Source organism: Danio rerio, chromosome 2 (genome assembly GCF_052040795.2).
Source record: "Danio rerio strain M-AB ecotype USA chromosome 2, GRCz13ab, whole genome shotgun sequence".
In the NCBI taxonomy this organism is placed as follows: Eukaryota; Metazoa; Chordata; class Actinopteri; order Cypriniformes; family Danionidae; genus Danio; species Danio rerio.
This window is the reverse complement of record NC_141022.1, coordinates 53,929,550-53,948,555: the sequence shown is the minus strand read 5'-3', so window position 1 is coordinate 53,948,555 and position 19,006 is coordinate 53,929,550. Positions and strand designations below refer to the sequence as shown.

Below are 19,006 nucleotides of genomic sequence, written 5' to 3'. Positions count from 1 at the left end.
CAGTTTGCTACTGTCCATTTGCTAGCAGTGTGTTAGACTAAGCTAGAAACATATTACCCAATATTACATGCTAGCAATGTCAAAACATGCTAGAGATATGTTAACAGACGCAACATATTTGCAGCAAGCTAGAAATATGCTAAAACATGACATTTGTCATGCTAGAAACATACCAAAGTGCCAAACTGTCCATTTGTGGACTAAATAATGCTAGAAACAAGCTAGCAACATCATAAACGTGTCAGGAGTGTGCCAAATCATGTTATAAACAAGCAAAGTGCAAAACACATCAGATTTTGCACTGATTTAAATATTTAATTGCCCGTTTATTAAGCAGTATTTAGTTCTTTTAGAATTTCCCCATTATAACAGATAGGATTTTGTCTTGTTTTCACAAAATAGCTGTTTAGATACACTACAAATAAGCCTTGGTGGTGAACAGACTGCACTATTCATGCACTATTCACATTGTTCTGTAAACCCTAAATTTGCAATAATGGATCAAAACATCAGTATTGTGAAATAATAATACTAATGGTTACAACATTTACAATTTCACACAGTGATGCAGGTTTTTTATAAAGCAGACACAGTTTGCAAAGCCTGTTGAATGTTTTATTAAAAGATAAACTGTATTTCAATATATTCTAGGAGGAAGTGTGTCAGTTTGTATCACACACTCATGTGTTCAGTCAATGTTGAAGTCTCACTCTGCTCTTCAGTGTGAATGTGAAGTGGTTGTGAAGAGCTCATGTGAAGTGCGTGTGTGTGATTGCTGGTGTCATTTACATGCAGGTGTTTCAGTACTGAATTAGCCTGACGCGCTTCACTTTACTGACTGAGAGAGTCTGCAGACTCCACTCCAGCACTCTGCATCATTTATTCCTGCATTTATTATCAGTCTGCATTTACAGCCCGTATTTACTCAAGAGGAGAGATCTCCAGGTGCAGGAGCTCTCGGACCTTCTGCCACAGCGGGTCTCAAAAAACCAAAACCAAGTTGGATGAAAAAGTTGTAGCACAGACTTTTAAAAATAAAGGTTTCTAAAGGGGATTTTGTTTTGTAGGAACATTATTTTTGGTTACATTAAAAAAAAATAAAAAAAAATAAAAAAATAAATAAATAAAAATTTTATATATATATATATATATATATATATATATATATATATATATATATATATATATATATATATATATATATATATATATATATATATATATATATATATCAATACCCAGTTGAAATCAGAATTATTAGCCCCCTTTAATTTTGTTTTTCGTTTTTAAATATTTCCCACATTATATTTATCAGAGCAAGGAAATTCACAGTAAAAAAAAACATCACAGTATGTCTGATAATATTTTTTCTTCTGGAGAAACTCTTTTGTGTCATATTTTGGCTTTAATAAAAGCAGTTTTTCATTTTTTAAAAACCATTTTAAGGTCAAAATAATTAGCCCCATTAAGCTATTTTTTTTTCGATAGTCTACAGAACAAACCATCGTTACACAATAACTTACCTAATTATCCTAACCTGCCTACTTAACCTAATTAGCCTAGTTAAGTCTTTAAATGTCACTTTAAGCTGTATCTTGACAAATATCAAGTAAAATATTATTTACTATAATCATGGCAAAGATAAAATAAATCAGTTATTAGAAACGAGTTACTAAAACTATTATTTTTAGAAATGTGTTGAAAAAAAATCATCTCTCCGTTAAACAGAAATTGGGGAGGAAATAAACGGGCTAATAATTCAGGGGGTTTAATTAATCTTTCTAAAACTGTATACATGTATAACTCATGTAAACACCCTAATCATATTGTCTTATTCAGATTAAGGCAAAATAATTTGAATACTAATGTCCATGTAAACATAGTCATTGATGAGTTACCAGCTGTGTGTGTAATCAGTGTCAAACAGGAGCTAGTGTGTGCAAGGTGCATGCTGGGAGTTGTAGTTCGTATATGTGGCGTGTGTGTTGTTCTCTAGTGATCCGCAGATTGCTGGTGACTGTAACGGTGTGGTAGTAAGTGTGATTGCAAATGCACTGTAAAAAGTATCTGTTCATTAACAGCTTCCGTATTTTGTGATTCACAAGTGTTGTCCCTTTATATATGATTATGAACGAGACATTTATCTTGAATGTTTTGATATTTAAAAATTTTACTCTAACAAAGTGACTTTTATTGACATAGTATTGTATGGACATTGTATCCACTGAGTGGTACAGTCCGTGTTGGTATGGGTCAACTTTATCAGGCTTGCATTTTCACTGCAAAAAAGGATACCAATGGTACCCTTTTGGTGGGCGTAGTGTAGGGGTGTGACGATAACTGCATCACCACCATACCTCCATAATAAGATCTCAACCGCGATGATATGGTTACCTTCATCACCGCCACTTTTTGTTTATTATTTATTTTTGCTTGTGAATTTTTTAGAATTGTATAGAAAAACAGAATAAACTAAATAAAAATAATAAAAGACCTAAATATTTCCACTTAAAGTACAAATTTAGACTAAAAAAAGCAAACACTGACTGAATCATTTTTAATAACCGGCACAGGCTTTTTATTAATTCAAGTTTATTTTAATAAAGCAGGCCTACTAGCTCAAATCAATCGGTCCACGGAAAATAAGCATTTTTAATGCACCGCTGTACTCCTACAACACAAACTTTTTATCAACATGATTATGACTTGAAAATAGGGTATATATATATATATATATATATATATATATATATATATATATATACATATATATATATATATATGTATATATATATATATATATATATATATATATATATATATATATATATATATATATATATATATATGTATATACATATATATATATATATATATATATATATATATATATATATATATATATATATATATATATATATATATACATACATACATACATATATGTACATACATATGTACACTATGCTAGGGCTGTGACGGTAACAGATTTTCTGTTACCGCGGTGATGAAGCAAGAAATCAAGCGGTATGTTGGTTAACCGTGCATATATATATATATATATATATATATATATATATATATATATATATATATATATATATATATATATATATATATATATATATATATATATATATATACATACATACATATATGTACATACATATGTACACTATGCTAGGGCTGTGTATATATATATATATATACATATATATATATATATATATACATATATATATATATATATATATATATATATATATATATATATATATACATATATATATACATATATATATATATATACATATATATATACATACATATATATATATATATATATATATATATATATATATATATATATATATATATATATATGTATATGTATATATATATATATATATATATATATATATATATATATATATATATATATATATATATATATATGTACATATATATGTATATATATATGTATGCACGGTTAACCAACATACCGCTTGATTTCTTGCTTCATCACCGCGGTAACAGAAAATCTGTTACCGTCACAGCCCTAGCATAGTGTATGACAAAGTTTCAATCGACATCATTCTCTCTCGAGGAAATGCCAAAGTAAAGCTGTACGGGTCATACACATACCATATGAGAAGCACTTTTCACAAAACAGATGATTTATACACATTAATACTTGTGCATAAATGTTCATTGCTAACCTTTCTATGAGCATGATTTGATTATAACTGCAGATCAATGATGCGAAATGGTGCGAAATAGTCTACAGTAACGTCTGCAATTACATAAAATAAATAAATAAATGCAACATATATGAACACATCGGACCCTTACAGTCTCCAATATGTTACCAATTACAGAAAAAGTACACAACATACTGTACATTTAGTCCTAATTTGGGTTCAAAAACAACACACAACATATAGCCCACAGTCAGTGCAAACCTATCATCTGCCTCTTTAATCTTCACCAGCACATTTAACCACTGTTAGAAAGTAATTCCGTCGTTCCGAGTTCATAATAGTCCAAAATGTGATGATACAAGTTAAACATGGCAGTTTGTTCATGGTTTAGGTTGCTGAAAGAATCATTTGCTTTGTTTTTTCCGGCTTCTCCTTTTTTTTCACACCACACTCTCACGTTTGTCCGTTTCTCAAGGTCAATGTCTCATAATGGAATTCAAAAACATAAATAAAAGGCAAAAATGAAAACATGATCAACAAAACACAGAAAACTGCTAATTTACATATATTTTTTACAGTGAGGAATGAAAATAAAATGCTAAAAGTTACATCGAGAACAACTGCTCAATGAAAACTGTAAGGAAAGATCCTCAAGCTTTTCTTCATGTACATGTAAACACGTGTGTGTTTGTATCTGTCCTGTTGCGTCTGTAATGACAGAGTCCCAGAATGCTCTGCAGCCAATTAGCCTTCCATAATTACCCAGACTCCCATTGAGCTGTCAGTCAGAGAGGAGCTGCGCAGGAAGTCAAGCCTCCCTCTGTTAGCGGAGGAAAAGTCTCCCCAATTAAACCCACTCTGCCTCTAATATTAGAGCCACCCGACTCCACCATCTCCCTCTCTGCGCCATTCTCGCGCATGCTGTCGTTTTACGTTACGTTTCTCCTGACATCTCTCTTTCTGTGTTATTGTCTCTCCACCTCTTCTCACTCATAATTGCAGAGGCCGAAGCACATTTGTTTCAACAGATGTTTTCTTCGAGCCTCGTCCTGAATTACAAAAGCCGCTTTTCTGTGGTTTGGGTTGCCATGAAATTGTGATAATTGAATTGCAATACATGCAAATGACATATATAAATAAAATATGTAATGCTATCTCACAGTTGTAACCTTTTTGATTAAGAGACTAATTTGTATGAATTTTTACATTCCCATTCATAATATTTAGTACAACTTGCACATCCCCCAATGATGGTTGGGTTTACGGGTAAGGTTTGGTCATGCCTCCTTTTAAAAATCATGCATTTTTAGACGTAACTTGTATGAATTTGAACGAATTAGCCACTAAACTGACAAAAAAATGTCATGCATGCAACATAATTTTCAAGTATGTATTTTGAAATATATGTTGCATATGTGATGTTTTATTACAGCTGAAGTCAGAATTAGTAGTATTATTGTATTATTAGCCTCCGTTTATTTTTTCCCTAATTTCTGTTTAACATAGAGAAGATTTTTTAAACACATTTCTGAAGATAATAGTTTTAATAACTCATTTATAATGACTGATTTATTTTATTGTTGCCTTGATGACAGTAAATAATTTGACTAGATATTTTTCAAGACACTTCTATACAGCTTAAAGGCTTAACTAGGTTAATTAGGTTAACTAGGCAGGTCAGGGTAATTAGGCAAGTTATTGTATAATGATGGTTTGTTCTGTAGACTATCGAAAAATTATATAGCTTAAAGGGGCTAATTATTTTGACCTTAAAATGGCTTTTAAAAAAATTAAAAACTGCTTTCATTCTAGCCGAAATAAAACAAATAAGGCTTTTTCCAGAAAAAAAAATATTATCAGATGTACTGTAAAAATTTCTTTGCTCTGTTAAACATAATTTGGGAAACATTTAAAAAAGAAAAAAAAAATCAAAGGGGGGCAAATAATTTTGACTTGAACTGTATGTGAAATACAGTTATGAATTTGCATTTATTGCCACATATCCGTATTATATGTGAGATCAGCATTTTCAATGAAAAATGTCTCTTCATTCATAAATTTTTATCCGCTTGTCCGGAACCGGGTCGCAGGGGTAACACTTTTAGGAGACAACCCTAGACCTACAGCTCATTCGGAAGGATCCTGAGGCATTCCCAGACCAGCCGAGAATTCCCTCAAGCATGTCCTGGGTCTTACCCAAGGGCTATTACCGGTAGGACATGCCTGGAACACTTCCCTAGGTAGGCGTCTAGGAGGCATCCGAATCAGATGCCCAAGCCACCTCAGCTGACTTCTCTCGATGTGGAGGAGCAGCGGCTCTACTCCGAGCTCCTCCCGGGTGACAGAGCTCCTTTCTCTATCTATAAGGGTGCGCCCTCCCACCCTACGAAAGAAACTCATTTCGGCTGCTTGTATGTGAGAGCTTTTCCTTTTAATCATGACCCAAAGCTAATGACCATAGGTGAGAGTAGGAACGTAGAGTGACATGTAAATCGAGAGCTTTGTCATTCGGCTCAGCTCCTTCTTTACCACAATGGACAAACACATTAACCGAATTACTGCTCCACCGATCCGCCTGTAAATCTCATGTTCAATCCTTCCTTCACTCGTGAACAAAACCCCAAGATACTTGAACTCCTCCACCTGGGGTAGGGACTTTCCTCCATTCTGGAGAAGCCAAACCACCTTTTTCTGGTGGAGCACCATGGCTTGGACTTGGAGGTGCTGATTCTCATCCCAGTCATGTCACACTCTGCAGCAAACCGTTCCAGTGCATGCTGAAGGTCCATGAAGCCAACAGTACAACATCGACTGCGTATAACAGAGATGAAATCCTTTCCCAGAGATGGGTTGTGGCTGGAAGGGCATCTGCTGCATAAAAGCTTGCTGGATAAGTTGGCAGTTCATTCCGCTGTGGCGACCCCGGAAAAATAAAGGGACTAAGCCGACAAGCAAATGAATGAATGTATGAATGAATGAATGAATGAATGAATGAATGAATGAATGAATGAATGAATGAAATCCTGTGTCCATAAAAAATATGAAAAGAATTGGGCAGCCCTGCCGGAGTCCAACATGCACTGGAAACTGGAAGTCTGACTTATTTCAGCAATGCGAACCAAACTCCTACTCTGTTCATACAGGGACAAGATAGCGCTTAGCAGTGTGCCTCTGACCCCCCATACTCCCAGAACACCCTCTACAGAATGCAATGAGGGACACAGTCGAATGCCTTCTCCATGTCCGCAAAACACATGTGGATTGGTTGGGCATACTCCCATGAACCTTCAAGCACTCGAGTGAGGGTATAGAGCTGGTCCAGTGCATCACAACCTAGACAAAAAACACATTGTCCCTCCTGGATCCTAGGTTCGCCCAGCCCCCGTATCCTCCTTTCCAGTATCATGGCATAGACTTTCCCAGGGAGGCTAAGGAGTGTGATCAGGCCCGGATTGGCTAATCGGGAGGACCGGGAGAATTCCCGGTGGGCCGGTCCGTTTTTTGGCCGCGAGGGCCGGTGTCCCTAGCTCCAGAATCTGTTGCTCTCAGCAGTCACACTTTTTAAATTAATTTATTTACTTACTTGACTACAGTCTTCTTATTCATTATTTTACCGCAGCTCTGCTCTTTTTATATATAACCAGCCTACAGGTTAATGATGATATTAGTTAGATGAGTCAGTCAGTCCTTCATATACAACTGTTGTGGTCCAGTGGTTAGCATGTTAGATTACGACGCCGCCGACCCGGGTTTGATTCTTGTCTGAGTATGTTTTTTTAATTTTTTATTATAGTTTCATTGTTAAGACATATAATACTGTTAGGGTTTTTGACCATTTAAAGTTCTAAAGCAGCTGTTTTCTCAAATAAAAAAAAAAAAAAAAGACGTGATAGTGTAATTAGAAACTGAATTGGAAATGACTTTATTTTAATATAGTCAGTCGTGAACTGAGGTGGGCCGGTCTAAGGCTTGAAACTCCAGGGCTGAAAAAGAGTCCCACTCCGGCCCTGAGTGTGATCCCCCTATAGTTGGAACACACCCTCTGTTCCCCTTTTCTTAAAAATGAGAAATGTAAATGCTTAAATTTAACAAGTTGAACTCGCACCATGTATTTTTTAACATGAAACTGGAGCACCCGGAGAAACCCACATGAACACTGGGAGAACATGCAAACTCCAAACAGTAATGTCACCTGTTCCAGCCGGGACTTGAACCAGCATCCTTCTTGCTGTGAGGCAACAGTACGAACCACTAAGCCACCATCCCACCTTCATAGTAACATATTTTTAGATTATTTTTTGTCTATGAAATTGATTTCTAGCTGGTCCGAACTGGTTTATGTGGTCTGTCCATGAACTAACTTGGTGTGCATTTCCCAAAAAAACAACCTTACTATCAGCTGAACCAGGGATGGGCAAACTTGATCTCGAGGGCCGGTGTCCCTGCAGAGTTTTGTTCCAACACTAGTCAAACACACTTGAACATGCTAATCAGTGTCTTTAAGATCACAAGAAATCTATAAGCAGGTTAGCAGAGTTTGCGCACCCCTGAAACAATCATAGTACAATGCTTCGTTGGAAAAACACAATGTAGTAGAAAGAGTTTACCAAAAATTAAATTAGACCATTAGAATTTTGTTCAGAAAAATTCAAAATAAGGTTTTGATAATTTTCCTATTTAGTTCTTCTGTAGTTACATCAACGGGCACAGGAACTATACTTTCATTCCGCCATAATACTCACCTGAAAGTAACACAAGTAAGCACCTTTCCAAAAACATTTTTTAAAAGGTCAATTTAACAGACGGTTCTTATTGACCTTATTCTCCGCAGACGAGCGGGTGCTGCCATTTGAATCTTTTAGGCACGAGACTTCCGGTCTCATTCACTTCCATTCATTTTTAGACATTAAAAACTGCTCGTTTCGCTGTTTGATGTTGCAAACTGATATTTCCTTGTTATATTATTCTACTTGGTCTGTATAGTCATGCAAACATTTGTTTGTAGAGCAAGTAGTTTGACCGTTTTTTGCCGTTTATTATTCCTTGTCATTTCTCCCATAGGCGACTGAAACGGAAGTTCTAAGACAATCGCGAAAACAGGCGCACTTCCGCATTTTAGAATAAGGTCAATATCAGCCCATGCTGGAAACTGTAGTTCAAACCAACTTCAAGTCAACAGGATGTCAAAACTGATCTCATTTATTTTCTCAGTACATGTTTCTGAATGTCACTGAATCTGGCTTATACATACAGTACAGTACATGATTCGGGGATTTATCTGACAGTCTCACTGTTTTATGATGATTTGAGCAAAATCTCAGATCTCCAGTCTTACCTCTGAGAAGTTTTCTTGTACTTCCTCCTGTAACAAAACATACAATATGTTAAAACCTGAAATGCTTTAAACTTCGGTAATATTTCATTCATTTCATGAAAAATAATGTTCACCAAATACGCAACACACGCACATACAGATGTCTTTATGGGGACTTCCCATGGACATAATAATTTTTATATTGTACTGACTGTATAGTCCATCGCTTTACCCCTCACTAAAAGTAATCTGCATTTCTATATTTTATAAATACTTCATTCTGTGATTTATGAACCACTTGAAATGTCCCCACAAGGTCAAAATTTATGCTATAAAACATGCTTTACTGCTATACTTGTCAGAACACTTGGAATACAAGGCGCATGCATGCAAGCACGCAAGCAGACACACACACACACGCACGCACGCACGCACGCACACACACACACACACACACACACACACACACAATTTAAACTAACACCCAACTGACCTAAACTGAAGTCCTGACATTGTTTGAAAAATAATGTGGTACTAAATAATAAATAAATAATCAAAATAAAATACAAAATATAATATAATATAATATAATATAATATAATATAATATAATATAATATAATATAATATAATATAATATAATATAATAAAAAAAATATTCATTAAAATCTCCCAATATCTTATTGAGAAATCAACCTTTTCAGTTTTTAGGTCATCCCAACAAGTCTTTTAAACTTTTTAAACTGACTTGAACTAAAATGATGACATTTTTTTTAAAGATAATGTGGTATTAATGAAAAATAAAAATAAAATAAAAGTAAAGAAAAGAAAAGAAAATAAAAATAAAATAAAATAATGAAATTAAATAAAATAAAATAATAAAAGAAAAAGAACTGAAAAGAATAAAAGGAAAGAAAATAATAAAAAGAAAAGAAAATCGTAAAAAAAAAAACAATAAAATAAAAAAAATAAAATTTAACAAAACAAAGCAAAACAAAACAAAATCTCCCAGTACCCCATTGACAAATCAAACATTTCCAGTTTTTGGGACACCCCAACAAGCCTATTTTTGTGTGTTTAAAATACATCTAAAAGATGTTAAAACACAGACTATGTTACAAACTATGCTACGTCTATGTTAAAATGTCTATTATACGTCTTTTAAACACAAAATTCTTTGGTGCATGAATCTATAGAAAACTCTATAGTCTTCAGTGCATTATGCCTATCATCCATCCACCCATTTATGACATTGAAAACCAATTTCTTAAAGGGTGTTGCCAACAGCCCATATACTGTATACTGTACTTCACGTCTTTCCATAAAGGCCATTAACGACACAAGGACGATGAAGCAATTAGTGAAAGCACATGAAAAATCTGAGCTGTCCGATCATTACTCATTCCTGCAGGATTCACCATCACTGGGGCCTGAAATTGCTCCGTATGAAGGAAACCACTGCATTAAAATCTTAAATAATGAGCCCTGTTTCACGACAATAAAGCAAGACACTGTAGGTGAATAGAGTTAATAATTAATTAACAAATAATTATAATCATTCTTCCCTCGTTGAGTGATAAGAAATTGCAAATTTTTTTGTACTATTTTTCCAATGTTATGTTTAAATATATGCAAATGAAGCATTTTTACTAAATATGTGGTAATTTGCATACATTTCTAGCAAAAACATCTGAACAATGGATGAAGGGAAATTATTGCTTCATGTTTTTGACTTATTAGAGTCAAAACAATACCAATAATAATAATAATAATAATAATAATAATAATAATAATAATAATAATGGCGATGCGGTGGCGTAGTAGGTAGTGCGGTCGCATCACAGCAAGAAGGTCACTGGTTCCAGCCTTGGCTGGGTCAGTTGTCGTTTCTGTGTGGAGTTTGCATTCGCGTGGGTTTCCTCTAGGTGCTCCGGTTTCCCCCACAGTCCAAAGACAGTACAGGTGAATTGGGTATGCAAAAATTGTCCATAGTGTATGAGTGTGAATGCATGTTTCTGAGAGATGGGTTGCAGCTGGAAAGGCATCCGCTGCGTAAAACATATGCTGGATAAGTTGGCGGTTCATTCCTCTGTGGCGACCCCAGATTAATAAAGGTACTAAGCTGAAAATAAAATGAATAATAATAATAATAATAATATTGATAGTAAGTAATAAAAATATTAGTAATAATAATAATAATAATAATAATAATAATAATAATAATAATAAAATATAATAATAATAACATATTAATACTAATAATAATACATATAACAAAAAATATATAATATTAATAATAATAATAATAATAATAATAATAAAATATAATAATAATAACATATTAATACTAATAATAATACATATAACAAAAAATATATAATATTAATAATAATAATAATAATAATAATAATAATAATAATAATAATGCATATATTAATACTGCTACTACTAATAATAATAATAATAATGATAATAATAATAATAATAATAATGTTAATAATGCATATATTAACACTTCTACTACACCTACTATGGTGTATGTACATGTAGTAAATGCATATATTAATACTACTACCACTAATATTAATATAAATATAAATATTAATAATAATATTATTAATACAACCGATACTACTACTACTACTGTTACTACTAATATTAATAATAATAGTAATAATAATAATAATAATAATAATAATAATAATAATAATAATAATAATAATAATAATAATAATAATAATGCATATATAGGTAGTGCTGTCGCCTCACAGCAAGAAGGACTGTGGTTTGAGCCTCGGCTGGGTCAGTAGGCGTTTCTGTGTGGAGTCTGCATGTTCTCTCTGTGTTCGCGTGGGTTTCCTCCGGGTGCTCCGGTTTCCCCCACAGTCCAAAGAAAGGTGGTACAGGTAAATAGAGTAGGCTAAATTGTCCGTAGTGTATAAGTGTGAATGGATGTTTCCCAGAAATGGGTTGTAGCTGGAAGGGCATCTGCTGCGTAAAACGTGTGCTGGATAAGTTGGCGGTTGGCAGTGTGCTAGATAAGTTGGCAATATTCATCTGGTGGCGACCCCAGATTAATAAAGGGACTAAGCCGAAAAGAAAATGAATGAATAATAATAATAATAATATTTTACATGATAAAATAAATATTAACAAAATAAAAACACTTATAAGTGCATTTGACTGAAAAAAAAAAAACATTTAGAATAATAATAATTATTATTGTTAATAACAATACATATAATATAGTAAAATAAATAATAACACAATAAAGAAACACTTAAAAGTGGATCTGAAATTTTTCTTTTCATTTGACTGAAAAAGCTCCTTATTTGAATGAATAAGCAATGTTTTTGTCTGCAGTCTCTCGCCTTAAGTGTGCAAGCGCCACATGCAAAACCCCACGTACAACATGAGCAAACACACGCACACATATAAACACACACACATACACGGACAGCTGTGTATGTTTGAGGCTTTCTGTGAGATTAAATGCTGATGCGGTCAGATTTAGCCACTGCTGTAACCTTTAACATTCCCATGTACAGCTGCTTCTACACGGCCAAAACATTGAGAAACAGCTTAACGTCCTGTGAACTGGCCTGACGTCATGTGACGGGCAACAGTCCAGCCACAGTCAAGAGACTGATGAGGTTTTTGGCGAAAAGAGCACTTGTTTTTGTACAAGGCCTTTTGGTTATATGGAACAACTAAATGAATGAAGAAATAGCTGTAAAGAATTGAAATGTACAGATTTGCAGCAGCAAAATAAAATAAATTTAAATAAAACAAAAATAGATATAATAAAAAAGATAAAATAAAATGTAAACTAAAATATGAAATAAAATAAAAACTAAATAAAATACCACTTAAAATAAAAAACTAAATTAAATAATGCTTAACAAAATACAATCAAATTAAAACACAAAATAAAATAAAACACATAAAATATTAACCTAAATTAAAATAATGCATAATAAAATAATGCTAAATAAAATAAAATAAAAACACAATATAAAATAAGTCATAATAAAATAAAACAAAATAAAATAATGCACAAATAAAATAATGCATAATAAAATGCCATAAAATAAAAAGCTAAAGAAAATAAAATAAAAAACTAAATAACAAATAAAAGAAAATAATAAGATAAAATAAAATAATGCATAATAAAATTAAATATTACAAAATAAAATAAATCAAAATAAAATAAAAAATGATTCAATGAAATAATGCATAATAAAGTTAAATAAAATTAACACTTAAAATAAAATAAAAACACAAAACAAAATAATGCCTAATAAAATAAAAAAAAACACTAAATCAAATAAAATTAAATAAAACACAAAATAAAATAAAAAATTAAGTAACACATAAAATTAAATTAAAAATAAAATAAAATAATGCATAATACAATTTTATCAAATTAAAAGATAAAATAAAATAAAATAAAATAAAATAATAAAATAAAATGTAAAAATCATCAGTAGAACTATGACGTTAATATCAGGGTTATTAAAACTAAAACTAGCATTGTAGAAGCTCTTATTTTAAGTTAAACCCTTCTGCTTGACTGTCATTCGGCTGTCTTTGACTATTCGCCATCTTGTGAATAAATAATAGCATGTAGGTTAGTTTATGCTTTATTCAGCCAGTTTCATTTCTGTCAGCTTAGCTTTCTGACCGTTTGATGCCATATTGTGACTAAATAATGCAAAGGTTAGTGTAAACTCCATCAGCTCATACAGTATCAACCGGTTTAGTTTCTGTCAGCTTTCCCCAATTTTAGCCATAACAATCCCAAAAATCATTAGTTATTTTAAAAATATAGACCAGAAATATACAGTTGAAGTCAGAATTATTAGGCCACCTGAATTATTAGCCCCCAATATTTTTCAAGATACTAGTATTCAGCTTAAAGTGAATAATATTGACCTAAAATGGTTTTTATTCTAGCCGAAATAAAACAAATAAGGCCTTCTTCAGAAAAAGAAATATTATAGGAAATACTGTGAAAATTTCCTTTCTCTGTTAAACATTATTTGGGAAATTATTTTGACTTCAATCGTATATTAAGAAACTAAAAAGGCTCAATTTGAATTCACACTGACCTTAAACGACCCAAAACCCACACTCTTCAAACCCAACATCAACAAAGCAAAGTTGCTATTCTACAGCCTGAAGAGAGAAAATATGAAAGACAAGCAAACCCTCCCCTCATTCATCTCTTGCTTTCTTTTCTTTCTGCTTCTCACTCCTCTTTTCTTCTTCACACATACTGAGGAAATTGCATTTCATTGTGGGACAATAAGAGACATTTTCTCCAGCCGTCCAATAACAGGTAGAGAGAAAAAAAACTGACTGACGTTGAAGTAATGAGTTTGTCCACAGGTGATGGGGCTTTTTAATACATATTTGAGAAGTATTTGAAAGATATTGATATATAAAAGAAACCACGAGACTGAAATGACCTCTATGAAGGTATGAATAAAAGTACAGCCTTTATGAACAATTACTATATTTTAAAGAGTAATAATATTGGTATAATATTTGTCTTTAAAAAGCATTATTTTTATTGGGTAAAATTATATAAAAGTCATATTTTATATCAAAAATAAAAATAGGAATTACAATCACTGAGTCTAATATTAAGACAATTTGTGCATGGTGACAATATTTTCATAATCGATGAATAAGAAAAAAAAGTCAATTTAATCCAGTATATGTCCAAAAAAAAATGCTAATTATGTTCTTAATTGTGTAAATTGTGTTTATTTTATCAATGCACATCAATAAAAATGAACAGAAAATAAGAATAACAATCATATATACTAATATTGAGACACTGCAGGGTGACAATATTTTCATAATTAATAAAGAAAGAAAAAAGTCCATGTAATCCAGTATTTCAAAAAAAAAAAAAAAAAAACGCTAATTATGTTTTTAAATGGTTAAATTGATTTTTTTTTTTCAATGCACATCAATAAAAATAAACAGAAAAATCTATAAGACTAATATTAAGACACTTTGTGCATGATGACAATCCTTTCAAAATTAATAAAGTCCATGTAATCCAGTAAAGGTCCAAAAAAAAAAAAGATAATTGTTTAGCTAATTGCTTAATTTGTACTTATTATTTCAATGCACATTAATATAAATGAACAGAAAATAAGAATTACAATCTTTAAGACTAATATTAAGACTCTTTGTGCATGGTGACAATGTTTTCATAATTGATAAAGAAGAAAAAAGTCCATATAATCCGGTACTTGTCCAACAATGCTAATTATTTAGTTAATTGCTTAAATTGTGTTTATCAATGCAAATTAATAATAATGAATAAAAAATAAGAATTACAATCATCAAGACTAATATTAAGACAATTAGTGCATCATGACAATATTTTTTATAATTAATAAAGAAGAAAAAAACTCCATGTAATTCAGTATGTCTAAAAAAATGCTAATTATGCTGTTAATTGCTTAAATTGTGTTTGTTTTATCAATGCATATTAAGAAAAATGACCAGAAAAAAAGGAATTACAATCATTAAGACTAATATTTAGACAATTTGTGCGTGGTGACAATTTTTTCATAATTAATAAAGAAGAAAAAAGTCCATGTACTCCAGTAAATGTCAAAAAATGCTAATTATTTAGTTCATTGCTTAAATTGTGTTTATTTTATCAATGCACATTAATAAAAATGAACAAAAAATAAGAATTACAATCATCAAGACTAATATTAAGACAATTTGTGGATGATGACAATGTTTTGAAAATTAGGAAAGAATAAAAAAAAACGCTAATTATTTTCTTAATTGCCTAAATTGTGTTTATTTTATCAATGCACTTTAATAAAAATAAACAAAAGAGTAGTAATTATAATCATTAAGACTAATATAAAGACAGTTAAATATTGCAAATATCCATCTAATCACAGCATGTGTCCAAAAACTTATTCTTTTGTTATTTACTGCTATTTTATTTGTTTAATTGTATTTAAGTAATGCACATTAGTAATTCAGAATTGTCCAATGTGCCAGAATTAGCCAAAAAGTCTATTTTGCATGTGCATGGACTGAAGGTAAAATAATCTACCTGTATCATATATAACAATTAATTAATAGATAATAAATACAAGTTTCAAAATGCATTTGAAATTGACTGCATTTCTAAAAAAATAAATACACATAAAAAATTACGATCCCCCAAGAAATTATACCATACCTACTCTATAATTATACTATAAACTAAAATACTATAAACTACAAAAAACAATATCACAGTCATCTCATTCAATAAATATCAATATCGAAACAAAAACATCAAGAAGACGCTGTATAGGATGCATGTTTGTCAGTTCTCAAAAATGTAGCCCAGGGCACATATTTCCATAGAGCCTGGGTTGCAAATGCAATATAAGGACACAGAAAAGTACATGCATTTGTCCAGTAAGACATCATAAATAACTGACATCTAACAAAATGCATAATTGTCATGAAAATGATATCACCATGCAATAAAATAAAAATTCTAAAAAGTCTTGCTCCTAAATTTATTTCAATTTGGGGAATGAACTATGACTTTTAAAACATTTCTGGATGTATTCAAGCAATAATAATTATTATATATAGATTTATATATGTAAAAAGGCTTTATACTTCATGATGATTTTAAAAGTCCCCTCTGTTTGAACATGTTTAAAACACAAACACAAGAAAACCTGTTGAAAAGCTGATACTCACAGTCCTCGCAGTCGGAGCCAGATTTTCTCGATTTGGTCGGGTTGCAAGTACTTGAGCGACGTGTTCTCGAACTCCTCGATCTCTCTGGTGGGAGACTCCATGACGGCAAGAAAAGGGGTAAAAAACTTAATCCAGGAGCCGGAGCGCAGGAGAGCTGTACCGGCCAGTTCAGTTGAGCTGAGTTGGGGACGCTGTGCTCCTCATTCCTGCTCTTGTCCTGCGCTCCCGCGGGCTTCACTCTGGCTCTGAATACACACGAGACTGTGACCGTACTGCAGCACAAGCCCTCACTCACTCTCTCCCTGTGTGTGCGTGTGTGTGTGTGTCTCTCTCTCTCTCTCTCTCTCTCTCTCTCGTTGTGTGTATGTCTGTGTCTTGCTCCATATCTCTCTCTCTCTTTCTCTCTGAATAGATAGTAATAAAAAATAACAACAATACTATATAAACAGCTTATTTAAAACATAAACAACATTTTTTTAAATTCTCTATTTCTTGGTCTGTTTATCTCTAAATTCAATTAAATAAAAAAAAGTGAGTTTATTCTGCTGTCACTCTGTGGGTGGAGTAATACAGAAGGGTAAAAAGGCTGTATGTGTGCTGTTATCAGCCAATCAGATTCGAGAACCAGACAGAACTGTTTGTGTGTGTGTGTGTGTGTGTGTGTGTGTGTGTGTGTGTGTGTGTGTGTGTGTGTGTGTGTGTGTGTGTGTGTGTACATGAAGAGTTCAGATGCAAAAGCCGCTAAACGCCACTTCCAAAAATTAGCCAAGGGCATTGAGTGAATGCTTTCGGCACGTAGTACACCATAAACAAATAGATCAAATTGGTTCAAATAATCTAAATCCCAGTGTCAGCGTATTTAAAAATAACAGTTTGTTTAGCCAAAAGCCGTTAAACGCCACTTGCCTTTGACAGCAAAAGCCGCTATATCCCGAGAACCAATCAGAAGGGGAGTTTCGAATTCTATATTTTCAATGTAGAAGTGCGCTGATACGCCGCTTTTTAAAATGAGACTGTTTTATTCCGTTTTCGGAGTTTGATGAACTAGATAAGCCTGTCTGACTATCACTGAATGGCAAATGAAAATATCACTTTGATTAAAACTCTGTGCATTATTAGAAAAAGAAAACACACTGTACAGTTAGTAGAGTAACCTTCATTCATAACGTTTTTGTTTTTTTTTTGTGCAGCGATGCTACTTTGAATGAGTCCGATTTAACAGGCCCGTGCAGAGACCATCCAAAGTGCATGTGCAGGATACATTTTTGAAGAGCGGGGGGGTGTTGTTGTTGTCGCGCGTGTTCTGATCACCTGTGTTGTCGCACGCGTACTGTAAAGTGGTGGGAGGGGGGTGGGTTGAGTGCACGTACTCAAGAGCGGTGTTGTCGAGTGCCTACTGAAGGGCGGGACGGAGGGTGTGTCGCGTCGCGGGGGCACTTTTGATCATTTTGGAAGGGCACTTTATATCCAAGTCTAAAAAGGGCATGTGCACTGCACAGGTTAAGCCCTATGTGTGCACGTGCTTGCGATTTACTATACATTAAATGGCAACTCTGTTTCATGAAATGCCTTTCTTTTATTCTTTTACTATGAGGATAAACAAGAGGGGAAAAAAAGAGACCAAGACCTTAAGTATGGTGAGAATGAATGAACAACAGCTTCTAAAATTGTCTGAGAGGCATCCCCACTTTGCCCAGTAGGCCTACCTCGTCTTTTATTTGCTAATGTAAGCTATTTTTTTTAAAGATAAATATAAAGTATAAAACTACACATTATTTGTATTACTTCATAATACCTTTGCATCTGATAAGCTTTTTATAGAATAAAGAAAGCACAGATATTGAAGTTTCACAATGTTTTACACTACAATATTTGAATCTAACAATTTTAGTTTACAATGTTTACATTGCACTACTTACATTAAATCTAAATCCTAAATATCAGAAATGACAACAGATTCATTTATTTTCTTGTCGGCCTAGTCCCTTTATAAATCTGGGGTCACCACAGCGAAATGAACCGCCAACTTATCCAGTACATTTTCATGCAGCGGATGCCCTTCAAGCCACAACCCATCTCTGGGAAACATTCACACACACACACACACACACACACACACACACACACACACACACACACACATACACACACACACACACACACACACCACGGACAATTTAGCCTACCCAATTCACCTGTACCACATGTCTTTGAAACCCACGCGAACGCAGGGAGAACATGCAAAC

At 32.8% G+C, this 19,006-nt stretch overlaps 1 protein-coding gene across 17 annotated transcripts in view; it reads right to left on the bottom strand.

Annotated features, from left to right (window-relative positions):
* Positions 1 to 19,006, bottom strand: part of pde1cb (phosphodiesterase 1C, calmodulin-dependent b) — a 169,338-nt gene that overhangs the window by 88,175 nt on the left and 62,157 nt on the right. For 7 of the 17 annotated variants that reach the window (XR_015478988.1, XR_015478989.1, XR_015478990.1 and 4 more), the window contains exons 1-2: positions 16,761 to 17,039; positions 9,037 to 9,063 (exon numbers count right to left, since the gene is read on the bottom strand). The exons of the other annotated variants lie outside the window; for them this stretch is intronic. Coding sequence is in view for 4 of the 7 variants with exons in the window: in XM_087241464.1 (XP_087097590.1) it covers positions 9,037 to 9,063; positions 16,761 to 16,861 (128 nt within the window). In the remaining 3 variants the exon portion in view is untranslated. Of the gene's footprint in view, positions 1 to 9,036; positions 9,064 to 16,760; positions 17,040 to 19,006 lie in introns of those variants that run through there. 17 annotated transcript variants of the gene reach the window in all.